We start from the raw sequence: 13,412 nt of genomic DNA, 5'->3' as shown, positions 1-13,412 counted from the left end.
CGATATCCCCTCATGAATTTACACATACCTTTAAAAGCTGCATGCCCAAGTTTTGTCACTTCAAGTTTCTTGTCATGGCTGGAATCTTTACTTTGTTTTTCTTTCACAAGTCCAAGTTTGATTAGGTGTGAAACGGCCTCTTCCGCTTTGAAACTGATATCCACTGTCTCCTCATTCACAAGGTTCTGTACACTGTACAGTGTGCACTTCATGAAAGCTATGACTGCTTCTCGGCTACAGGTGAGCTGATGAGAACGAGTTTGCCTGATTAGGGGAGTGAACGAGAAACCACAACAGAGAAATGGATAGATAGATCTTGATAGAGAGAGACAGCAGCAAGGTCACACTGAGAGAGAGAGAGAGAGAGAGAGAGAGAGAGAGAGAGAGAGAGAGAGAGAGAGAGAGAGAGAGAGAGAGAGAGAGAGAGAGAGAGAGAGAGAGAGAGAGAGAGAGAGAGAGAGAGAGAGAGAGAGAGAGAGACAGAGAGACAGAGAGAGAGGGAGACAAACAGACAGATGTTCACAGCAGAGATGGACGGACAGACAGAGATGGAGAGTTTTTCTGCTCTATTTCATCTTTTGTTAGAATTGTATTTGCTTTGTATCAATGGATACTTGTAGCTGTGAATGAAAATGCTGCAGACAGTGTGCTTTTGGTAAAGGAGAAGGACCAGAAACTATGGCAAACATTGGAAAGAATTTTTGGAATGGCCATCTTTGCCATGGAACCACTTCGTTAGACATTATATGATATTTAATATCAAGGTATCTGATATTTTATCTGATAAAAATAGGATTATTTGAAACCTACTACAGTCTTTAACACCCCAGCAAGTAGTGGATTAGAACTTAGAAGTAAAACAAACAGATATCACAGAGTCAATGTAAAGGTGTTTTCCATTGAGGAAACAATTTTACCTGTAGGGCAATGATTGAAAGTACCAGGCTGCGAATTCCTTTGCCATCTTCATACAGCAAGCTACTATGACAGCTTTCCAGTGGACTGCTAAGGATATCCAGTACCTGGTGATATAAAACAATAGCATTTCCATGTCAGTAAAAATTTCCTTCTATTCAGGCTAATGCTTTAATTTCATGCACTGAAAGGTATTGTACCTGACCTCTTGACCGAGCCAATAGCACCTGTTGACCTTTAAGTGGTTTCATGACACTGACCCTTGTTAGACCCCTCATGTTGTCGAGAAATAGGCCATGTTTGGCATTGACCCAAAGGGGGGACGACCTAGACAAAAAGACCAATTCCATACATGTTTATAAGTCATATGCCAGAGTTGATTTAGGTTTTCACTGTGGGCTACCTACTTTCTACTCTCTTTTACTTGAGGTTGGTCAATACAAATGATCACAATTGTTTATAAGTGGTTTAATGTTTTCAAACCAAAAATTTAAAGCAAATTGATATTCTATTGTGCTGTTGATTGTAATATTGCATTAAGAAATCAGCCAAGTATGCTGTCACCCATGCTTTGTTTGTTTCTGAAAACAACTCCAGATCAAGATGTAGATCTTGCCTTGACTGGCGTCACACTTCATATATAGAGGATACCGCCACATTGGCACTTTAAGCATTATCGGATAATATTATCTAAGTTCTCTAAGTTAGAGTCTAATATCAGTGAGTGGGGAAGTGGCTGATGCCAGACATACTGTTTTATCGGATATTGTCAGATAAAATGGATAATATCGTCTAACATCTACGTTAGAGTCTGATATTAGACTAGTGAGGAAGTGGCGGTTGCCTGACATGCTGTTTTATCGGATAATATCAGATAAAATTGACAATATTGTGTAGCATCTAAGTTAGAGTCTAATATTAGACGAGTGGGGAAGTGGCTGATGCCAGACATGCTGTTTTATCGGATAATATCAGATAAAATCGATAATATCGTCTAGCATCTAAGTTAGAGTCTAATATTAGACGAGTGGGGAAGTGGCTGATGCCTGACATGCTGTTTTATCGGATAATATCGGATAAAATTGATAATATCATCTATCTTCTAAGTTAGAGTCTAATATTAGAAGTGGGTGTGTGAATAATGCACAAAACACTGTTTTATCAGATAATATTATCCATGTTAGATTACTTCGGTCTCTTGCTCCTTGAACACTCTAACTTAAACATCTGTGACGATATTATCAGATACTAAAGAAAAAGACGTATCTCGCACCTTCATGGGAACTGGGCAATTTGATACTGTTATGGAAAAAGAAATCCCTCTTAAACAAACATGAATCTCATTATATCTACTCTATTTACTTATTTTTCTGACCCAACAAAACCTTCATTTGTACCCAGGCTACGTGTACAAATCAACACAAGTGGCTTGGAATTTTTGGTCTGTGCATAATCCTATTACATTGGTATGAAGTGGTCTGACGTTGGTATGAAGTGGTCCACGGAAGGAAGTTTTTCAGACGCTCAATGATGCAAGTTTGGCTCTTAGTCAAATAGGGATCAGTTGATAGGACTCTCAGTACAAGCCAGGTGTTCTTCAATCTACTGGGAATGGCGGACCCACTTCCTTGCCGCAGCATACAACCTGTTAATCTCAGAGTACTTATGCAATATTACGAGCAGCACACACCTATGAATAATCTACTATGGATTTAGAACATAAGCCCATAGTATTCTTTGGGCTTGCTCCTCTCAATTTTCAATCCCCATTTTTCCTTGCTCTAAATACTTCACTGAAAACAATAGGCTTGGACCAAAGTTGAAGGGTGGGTGGGGAGTAATGATGGGCTCGATATCCTGCCATGGTTTGATAAATCAAAATGAAACTACACTTCCACAGTTTATTTCTTGAATATTTGCGGACTGTGACACCAGTGCTTAGATTCTGATCAATCCCATCCAATCTCCGATACATGTACCAGTTTTGAGCCATGCAAACCAGCTTTGCCCCCCTGCCCTTCCTGCCCCAAAACATCGGTGGTTCCTTATCGCTGCAAACTCCGATAAGCCAGTGAAAAAACAATGGCCTTTCAACAAGGCTGAGCCCTTGTCAGCATATCACAAGGTTGCTTAAAAAATCAACAAAGCAGAGCTACCTTGATGATAGTCACACACCCACTGATGTGAGACTCAGATACTGACGGCAAAATGCCCTCCATGTGAATGATATACACTGTGGCTTTATTGTGATAGAAAAAAATACGGAAAAAAATATGGTAAAAGGAAATCTTTGCGTGCTGCTTCTATTTTTTGCTCTGGTTGACTCTGAGGATGTGACCATCACCCCAGTGAGTGCAGAATTCAGCCACGGTGACTTGAACATCAACAAGGAGACCGGAGAAGAGCTGTGCACGTACACCATATCGATACCGCACGGCTGCTCCAAGTATGAAGAGATGGAACAGAGGCTGGACAGACTGACCAGGGAGGTTGCTGCGCTTCAGGGCCAGATGCAACGTCAGCTGGAGGACCTGTACGCAGACTTGCAATCACTCTCACTGGCGCTGGTCGTTCAGGATTACAGCCGGTCTTCAAATACACCCAAGTCGTACAGGGGTAGGTATACACATCAATTGGACAGCAGTCTACAAATCAAACTGCTGGTGTGTTGTTCCAAACACACTCAGAAAGATATCACATTCAGATATTTGGGTCACTTCATTCATTGATCATTGAGTCACAGACAAGGAGAAAATAGTCTCCCTGTGATTGATTGCAGGTTCAGGTAATGGTAGACTCCACATGACAAACTGGCAATTATGGTTTGTCCAAACATTGAATACCCCTAGCAACTAAACTGAGCATGCATATCAAATTTTTGAAACAGATTTCAGTTATTTTGAATCCTAGACTTTCATGTAAGAGGAGACATCATGGAAGTGACAATGAGTCAATTTTTTTTTTTTTTTTTTTTTTGGGGGGGGGGGGGGGGGATGGGGAGTAAATTTTTGTGTTCTCCTCTCCACTCCCAAATTATACAGCAATGCCCAGTGCTAAAACTGTCAACACAGCTAGGATGAGTGTATTAAAATGCCCAGGGTTATAGCTGACATCTGAATTTCACTGCAGACTAGAGTACACATGTCAAAAATTACCTTACATTTTCTAAAGACTACCATACCATCCATACCTTGCATACATCATTTGCAAAGAAGAATAAGGAAATGCATCCGTTGTATTATAGACAGTAGTTCCCCTACTGTCTATGGTTGTACAGAACAAACATCATCAAATGATACAGTTACTACTCCTTAAAACAGGTTCATATTTTGCCTATTTGTCCGTGATGTCTATGAAATCCTACAAAAACACATGAAAAAATGCACCTCCCCTATGTTTCTATGCATTTTCCGCTGATGGAAATTTTGTTGGACTTTTTTCTCGATTCAATCCAAATGGCAAACTGTTTCCAATAAAGAATAAATTCTGAAGATTTTTTCATTTTTCAGCAACGCTTCAATGACTCTTAACAGTGGTGCTAAACATATTTCTGATATTTCAGACTGTAGCAAGATCTACCAATCCAATTCTGACATGAAGAGCGGTGCGTATCTGTTGCAACCCTGGGACAGTCCACAGCCATTCTACGCATACTGTGAGGTCAACGATTCTGACGTCTGGACTGTAATACAGAGGAGGCTTGATGGCACTGTCAATTTCTACAAGGAATGGGAGGCCTACAAGGCCGGATTCGGAAATCGCACTGGTGAATTCTGGCTGGGAAACGACAACATCTACTACCTGACCAGCCAGGCCCACTACAAGCTGCGGATTGAGCTGGAAGACTGGGCTAACGAAACGAGGTACGCCGAGTACGACCGCTTCTGGATCGGAAGCCAGAGCGAGAAGTATCGGCTGCACCTCGGCGAATATTCAGGCAATGCTGGAGACGCCTTCTCTTACCATGACAATGAGAGGTTCACCACCAAAGACAAAGACTACGACAAGAACAGCAAGAGCAACTGTGCGGTCTTGACGGGCGGTGGGTGGTGGTATGACAACTGCCAGCAAAGCAACCTGAACGGGATGTACTATGAAGGTGGTGTCTATGAGGCAAGGAGCAATGATGGAATACAGTGGACCAAGTGGAAATCATCCTTCTATTCCTTGAAAACAGTAACCATGAAAATACAAGCTGTTTATTAAGACAGGGACAAATCTACCGAGGTTGACTTTCCATAGGTGTAGGATGCATTGAACAGCTTGTATTGTGGAAAAAATATTTCCTTCGACCAGCAAACTCATCATTTCACCAGACAAAAATCCTGACTATACATGCACCACTGCAGATGGATTCACAAAGACACCATGTTTGCAAAACACACCTGTACAGAAATATCTATGCCCACTCTGCCAACATCTGGCATGCCATTACAAATTAGACACACGAGATTGCAGATGAGACACACAGACTACAGATATCTGATCAAACAGATCACGACTCCAAATTGCCATTCTAATTTATCAACTATTTCAAATCTCATCCTTCCAATGCTCTTTTGAGGTTAAAACTAGTGAAAACCAAAATGTTATTGAAGGAAATTTCATCCTTGTCTTTACCTATTGAAAATTTTTTCAATATTTTTGTTTTCATTGTCAACTGTCATTGTTGTCAGTTCTGTTCTACTCCCCAAAGCATTTTGAAACATCTTCTACCTAGCACCTGTACGAGTAAACTAACCTGTCATTGTTTACATTCTGGTCCAGACCAGAATTCACTTGTCAACAATAACAATGCAGTTTACACATGTACAGGCTGAGTTGACAAGCTGAATACTGTATATCTCAACATGCTTTAGGGCATAGAACAAGAAACTGTAGTTGACAATAAAAACATAAACTGTGAAAACATCATTAAAGTTACAGATAGTGGCTCTTTTGAGACCCACACACAGCCAGTTCAGATTCATACAGAGCAGCTACACTGTACATGTATATTATATTTATCTCATCTTTCTGTTCACTGTTTACTGCTTTTCTTCACACTGAGCATGTTTCCACGTCAAAGATATCTCATTTTTGGAGAATTTTCTGGAGAAAAATAAAGTCTTGCGTTGACCAACAAATGCGTATCTAATCATTTCAGATACTAGTGTAGAAACAAAGGACCTGGTTAAACTAAGTTATTTCAAAGTTATGCTTGTGTCTGCTTTCAGACTTGCAAGGATTTAATGATTTAATGTAATCGAAATGATAGTAATATTTGTTATGTATTTTTTTCATTCATTTGTTTGAATTGAATTGTTATATTGTATTTTGTTCTTTTCTCAGAACCAAGAGTACCGTTCCTACCGTGTGTACTGTGCGTATGTACCATGCAACACGTGTAACAAGTGCTAAGACTGTGTAGACTCCATTGGTAGAGAGTTACATTAAAGGCCATTTTGAACTATACACACAAGTGTCCAGTGTTATAACCAGGGGCCCATGCTTTTTAGGTTTTAGATCATACAGGGACGTATGTACCTGTATTATAGCATAAAAATGCTGTGAAGATTTTAAAAATCAATATTTAATTTGAAATATCTTTGTATCTTTGTATGTCCGATGCAATGATAGGAAACTGTAATGTATGCTATTTCAACACAGTATGAGAAAAGTCCTCTTTAGTCGTTGCATATGAGTAAGTCATAGAAAGAAAGAGAAGTCATTCTTGTCTATGACACTGGGTAAAATTTAAAATCATACCTCTAGTTTTCTTCTGATAACCACTTCAGTATGAGATTACCATAACACCTTTAGCTTTTTCTCATTTTCCTTTTTGTGGGGCATTATATGGGTTAGAAGGAGGGCACCTCCCTGTCACTGTGTAGTCTAGTCATGTTAGTGATATATCATTGTGAATAATTACGATTGTGTTTCATATCCATTCGCTTTGAAAGACTATAGTGAGGATTTGTATCACAAACCAAAGAATGGAATAAAATATATGACTTCTGATTTTAAACCAAACCAGAGAGAAGTCAATGGTTTTTTTGCTAAACAGTGCATGGCATCTTAGTACAAAATTCAGAGCACATGATTAATTTATATGAAGTTTTAAATCAATCTGAGGATTAATACCGACAAAAATATCTGGGATATGCATAAACTGGCCCCCAGACACCTGGTGTTTCTCAGCAGCTGGGTTACTGGCTGGCCAAGGCGTTCACCCCACGATATACAAAACAGCCTACCAGTTTAGTCCTTCAATTTATTCTTTTTTGATAAATTAATATGCCCACTGAATTGGAGCAAGTCTAGGATATGCAAGAAAGCCTCATCATGTAATGTCCTGAAAATGTCCATGTAATTTGTGGACAGACAAACAAACAAACACAGAGGAAATGAGAGACAGCTGACTCCACTCACCTGTTCTTTGTCCTTTGGCTTTATAATCAAAATACTCTCCCCTGATGTGTCGATACCGGCTCTTCCTGCTCGGCCAACCATCTGTTTGTACTTACTACCTGTCAGTAGCTGATTGGCAATGTAAGGAGATCTGAGAATCACTCTGTGAAAAAAAAGAAAAAATAGAAGTGTTCCTAACTCTAGCAGATATACAGATGTGAGTCAGAACAGGCTTATGGCATCAAATATGATACAGTACTAATGAAGGGCACCGGGCCAAATCTTCATTATAAGAACAATTTTGCTTTCTTATGGGGCCTCCAACAGCCTTTGTGAAGCAAATGTACTCCCTAGGATTATGTTGATTTGTACATTTGTCTGATGTGGGTCCAGTATCGTTCAGTCTTGACAATGACATTATACCTCGTTTTCCCCTAAACTAAAGTGAGTGTTTTTTACTTTCTTCTTGGCTGTTGAATTTCAAATCTGAACATTACCATCAATGCAGAATTTGGGAAAAGTAATATTCATTTCTTAAATAAAGCCACATTCCACTAATAATTACTTCAATAACCTTTAAAATAAAACAAGAAGCTCAAAAATTGATTGCACTGTACAATTACAGGCGAGAAAAGTACTTCAAGAATGATGCAAATTGAAGAGATGAGTTTTGAGTCTGATCCGCTGAGATAGCAAGGTAAAGTGAAATCAAAGTGAGACTGAGTGGACACCGTGGGTCATCAGTATGTATTAGGGAGATGGTGCAGTGGCAAAGAATGTGAAATTTTCAGAAGAGTTACTTTCAGAATGTGCTAGTAGGAATACAATTCAGAATAACATTCAGACACTCACTATGTGAGATAATATTCTGTATATTCCAGAAGAGTCCTTTCAGAATGTGCTTTGGAATACAATTCAGAATAATATTCAGACACTCACTATGTGAGATAATATTCTGTATAGAAGTAACAAGTCATTGACATTGACATAGTCCCCACTTGTAATAGGAGTATTAGTCTTGATGGGGCAGGGAAATGAGGTCATTGGAAGTAGTACTGGAGTGTATATGTTCAGATCTATGGACACATAGGTCTACGTCATTGTTCCCAATTTGAAACAAGAGGCATGTCTAAGTTATGGTTCTAAATCGGGAAAAAAGATCAGACCTCAAGCTGTATTGGCCAGCCAAGAAAGACATATGTGCATAATAAATGAGGTACAAGATGTGACATCTTAAGGTCTACTATCCTATCAAAATTGAAGCGTAAAGAACTTGTGGTTACTGAGTTATGCATATATATGCATATTCAAGGTCAAAGGTCATCAAGGTCACGTGACATTTTGAAAAAAAAACCCATTGTATTGCTAATTAATCCATATATGCCAAAATTCAGACCTCTAGCTCTATTGGCTTGCCCACAATTATATATGGGCATAATTAACGAGGTAAAGCATGTGTTGTCATAAGGTCTCCCATCCTACTAAATATAAAGGACATAGCACTTGTGGTTACTATTTATTGACATAATCGTGTATTTACGTAAAAGGTTATCGAGGTCACATGACATTTTGTCAAAAATTTCTATCCTATAGTCTGTCCCTATATACTAAAAATCATACATTCACCTCTATTGGCTTGCTCAAAATTAGATATGCACATAATTAATGAGGTACAATATGTGGCGTCATAAGGTGTCCCATCATACCAAATATGAAGGGTGTAGCACTTGTGGTTCCTGAGTTATGGACAAATATGTATATTTGAGGTCAAAGGTCATTGAGGTCACGTGACATTTTTTCAAAAAAATTGTATTGCTAAGTTATCCCTACATACCAAAAATCAGACCTCTTGCTCTATTAGCTTGCTCAAAATTAGATATGTGCATAATTAATGAGGAACAATATGTGGCGTCATAAGGTGTCCCATCATACCAAATATGAAGGGTGTAGCACTTGTGGTTACTGAGTTTTGGACAAATATGTATATTTGAGGTCAAAGGTCACCGAGGTCACATGACATTTTGTCAAAATAATTGTATTGCTAAGTTATCCCTATATACCAAAAATCAGACCTCTAGCTCTATTGGCTCGCTCAAAATTAGATATGTGCATAATTAATGAGGTACAATATGTGCCGTCATAAGGTGTCCCATCATACCACATATGAAGGGTGTAGCACTTGTGGTTACTGAGTTATGGACAAATATGTATATTTGAGGTTAAAGGTCACCGAGGTCACATGACATTTTGTCAAAAAAATTGTATTGCTAAGTTATCCCTATATACCAAAAATCAGACCTCTAGCTCTATTGGCTCGCTCAAAATTAGATATGTGCATAATTAATGAGGTACAATATGTGGCGTCATAAGGTGTCCCATCATACCAAATATGAAAGGTGTAGCACTTGCGGTTACTGAGTTTTGGACAAATATGTATATTTGAGGTCGAAGGTCACCGAGGTCACATGACATTTTGTCAAAATAATTGTATTGCTAAGTTATCCCTATATACCAAAAACCAGACCTCTAGCTCTATTGGCTCGCTCAAAATTAGATATGTGCATAATTAATGAGGTACAATATGTGGCGTCATAAGGTGTCCCATCATACCAAATATGAAGGGTGTAACATTAGTGATTACTGAGTTATGGACAAATATGTATATTTGAGGTCAAAGGTCACCAAGGTCACATGACATTTCGTCAAAAAAATTGTATTGCTAAGTTATCCATATATACCAAAAATCAGACCTCTAGCTCTATTGGCTTGCTCAAAATTAGATATGCACATAATTAATGAGGTACAATATGTGGCATCATAGGGTGTCCCATCATACCATATATGAAAGGTTTAGCACTTGTGGTTACCGAGTTATGGACAAATATGTATATTTGAGGTCAAAGGTCACATGACATTTTGTCAAAGCGTCTGAGATATCTGCGTGAACGGATGGACTCACATGGATGGACTGATGGACTGACATGACCCAATCTATGAGCCCCCTGGACTTTATCTGTGGGGACTAAAACTGTGTCACTGCATCCTTTTGCAATATGAATACGATGAGAAACTAAATTTTTATTTTTCTTGGCCTTATACATGGGAGTCTATTGACTGCCTTATACATGGGAGTCTATGGACTGCCTTATACATGGGAGTCTATGGACTGCCTTATACATGGGAGTCTATGGACTGCCTTATACATGGGAGTCTATGGACTTCCTTATACATGGGAGTCTATGGACTGCCTTATACATGGGAGTCTAAGGACTGCCTTAAACATGGGAGTCTATGGATTGCCTTATACATGGGAGTCTATGGATTGCCTTATACATGGGAGTCTATGGACTTCCTTATACATGGGAGTCTATGGACTGCCTTATACATGGGAGTCTATGGACTCCCTTAAACATGGGAGTCTATGGATTGCCTTATACATGGGAGTCTATGGATTGCCTTATACATGGGAGTCTATGGATTGCCTTATACATGGGAGTCTATGGATTGCCTTATACAGGGGAGTCTATGGAGGCGAAAACTAAAAAGTCCTCTAACACGGCCAAATTTGATCACAATGTGAAACAAATCAACGTGCATCTGTATAAGGTAGAGTACTATCCTTTTACCAAGTTTGAACGAAATCGCTCCAGGCGTCTCTGAGATATCTGCCTGAATGAAAAAAGTCATAAAATATGCAAATGAGCAATTAATTAATAAGCCACACCCACCAAAATCTAATCAGATCTAAGTCTCATCATGATAATACCAAATACCAAATTGCATGACATTGGACCTAAGGGTTCTTAAGTTATGAGTGGAACAAAATCTGTCTACGGACGGACGGACGGACGGACGGACAGACGGACAGACGGACAGACGGACAGACGGACACACACACAGACATTGTGGCGACATAGGACACCTTTGGTGCTTCGCACCACGGTGTCCAAAAAGGATTAAAAAAATCAAAAAGCTCTGTCACTGTGGCAAAGTACTTAATGTGTGGTCACTGAGATTTAGTAAAACAGGAACACAAGGCCCAAAAAAGAAAAGAAATGTTTCTGGTCAGGTCTTTGTTTAAAAAATGGTGCGGCGACGCGCATTTTATTTTTTATTTATTTATTTTTTTTTTCCTTCAAGGGAGGGAGGAGGGTCAGTTTTATAGTTTTATCAATATAGTCACATATATACTGTTCATGCAGTCACTGATCATGCCCCACAAAGAATTTTCTCTTTCTCTTCAGCCATTTTGGTTTGGTGTCAGCCACGGTCACCGGCCACAAACAGAAAAATAAAAAAATAGCGCCAATGGCACTTGATCACAACTGGCACATTGTGAAACTACTCTATCTCTGGGTACACCTGTACATGAAATACTGAATGGGTAGGTGCTGCGGGTTTGGAGTTTGTCAGTAAATGCACACAGAAAACAAAGTCCCGAAGTAGCGAATTCCAGCCATTTTCAAACCACACTGTTTGTCAGTGGGGTAAGCAATATTCGCAAAAATCACATTTCCAGGCTAATAGACTATGTTTTACGAAATCACACGTCCTTATTACAAAATAAAAAGATCTTTGTCTTTAAATCAATGCGCCAGTAAACAGGTCCAGCAGCTAGTTATGTCATCAAGTCTGTAATGTTAAGGGTCATAACAAATGTGAGAAATCTAAAACATTAAATATGTTGTTTTTTATCAATTTTATTACCAAAAGCACATGAAAATCTCTGATACTTTGAATCAGCCATCCTGCATATTTGTAACATTCATCAAAACCTCATTTCTGTTCCACAACTCATTAAATAGTCCACAATGCAGGATTGGTGTACATTCCAAAACTATATGAAAGACCCCTAAAATCAATTAGTTAAAGGGGTTAGAAATTTCCACAAACTATCTAACCGCTGCTCTGTTTGGCTCCATTTTTCGGAATTGGAACCTTGGAATTAGTCTGAATATCTCTACCAAATATCAATGCAGTCTGTTCAGCAGTAATGACCTATGGTCATTATGTTAAAAAATACCGCCAATGGCACTTGGACATAATGACCGCCTAGTATTATCGGCATTTATCAACAACCACACTCACTGTGAATTAGACAGACCACGAAGTCAATGAGCAACATATAGCTGACAGACTATTTTTCACATTGCGATTTTAAGTTCATTTTCATGAGAAAAGAGACATGTATATGTATATGGAGAAAAAGCAGAAGACATATTTGTAAATTGTTTGTTAAGAGACAATCATATATGCATCTCTTGAAATTTTGTGGTTATAAGGTATAACAGTAGTGTAAGAATAATGAGGTATGAATAAGTTAGTAAAGCTAAGTTGACAGTAATTAAGATTACAAAATTATACACTAAGCTGGGGAAATCTGATTGAAATAAATGTTGAAAAGTAGCAAAGTCATGGTCATCTTTGTCTAATACCTTGTGTAAGTTCATGAACTTTACATAAATCTTGCTATAGATTGTTGCTAATGGGCAATAACTGTGTTTCAGATCATTTGAGAGCAATTTATCCATGACAAGTTTAAATTGTAATATACTTCTATTTAAAGGAGAGAAACTTCTCAAATAATTTTTTTCCTGTAATTTGCTGTGAGAACACATGGACAGATACTCAGAACTCTATGCTGGTGCTACCTTGATAACTAACCTACAACTTGTAACGTCATTGTCTAACCTGTTCACCCCAATTTCCTGTAGACAGGTCCACACTCTCCATTGATAACAATGGGTTTGGGCCATACCATTGTAGTGAAAGACTGTAACATGTGAGGTTGTGGATACTTAATATGTCAAAGTCTGCATATTGACTCAAGGATGTTTACTTAACAAATGCCTAGGGTCATCTCAAAAGTGGGAATCTAAACTATGAAATATGTTGTTTTAATGCTTTTGATGCCCAAAAGACCATAGAAATCTCTTATACTTCGAATCAGCCATCCTGCATATTTCTAACATTCATCAAAACCTCATTTCTGTTCAACAACTCATAAAACAGTCCACAATGCAGGATTGGTGTACATTCCAAAACTACATATATGAAAGACCCCTAAAATCAATTAGATAAAAAGGGGGGTTAGAAATTTCCCAAAA

General features: G+C 38.5%; 2 protein-coding genes across 2 annotated transcripts in view; one reads left to right on the top strand and one right to left on the bottom strand.

The window, feature by feature from the left end:
* LOC139151128 (helicase POLQ-like) overlaps window positions 1–13,412 on the bottom strand; it is a 51,307-nt gene that overhangs the window by 7,183 nt on the left and 30,712 nt on the right. The window contains exons 10-12 of the mRNA XM_070723681.1: window positions 7,327–7,468; window positions 918–1,022; window positions 29–245 (exon numbers count right to left, since the gene is read on the bottom strand). Of these exons, the coding sequence (XP_070579782.1) occupies window positions 29–245; window positions 918–1,022; window positions 7,327–7,468 (464 nt within the window). The remainder of the gene's footprint in view (window positions 1–28; window positions 246–917; window positions 1,023–7,326; window positions 7,469–13,412) is intronic.
* LOC139151129 (fibrinogen-like protein 1) lies at window positions 3,073–6,097 on the top strand. Its single transcript, XM_070723682.1, has 2 exons — window positions 3,073–3,531; window positions 4,478–6,097. Exons 1-2 carry the CDS (start codon window positions 3,189–3,191, stop codon window positions 5,119–5,121), a joined length of 987 nt encoding a protein of 328 aa, XP_070579783.1. The 5' UTR covers window positions 3,073–3,188; the 3' UTR covers window positions 5,122–6,097.

Source organism: Ptychodera flava, chromosome 15 (genome assembly GCF_041260155.1).
Source record: "Ptychodera flava strain L36383 chromosome 15, AS_Pfla_20210202, whole genome shotgun sequence".
In the NCBI taxonomy this organism is placed as follows: Eukaryota; Metazoa; Hemichordata; class Enteropneusta; family Ptychoderidae; genus Ptychodera; species Ptychodera flava.
The sequence above is the reverse complement of the archived record's forward strand: the minus strand, read 5'-3'. Positions and strand labels throughout refer to the sequence as shown.

Excerpts from the sequence above, each read along its gene's own strand:
- LOC139151129 (XM_070723682.1), top strand. The coding sequence starts at position 3,189 with ATGGTAAAAGGAAATCTTTGCGTGCTGCTTCTATTTTTTGCTCTGGTT. Across the intron at positions 3,532-4,477 it reads TACACCCAAGTCGTACAGGG|ACTGTAGCAAGATCTACCAA; the intron begins GTAGGTATACAC and ends CTGATATTTCAG.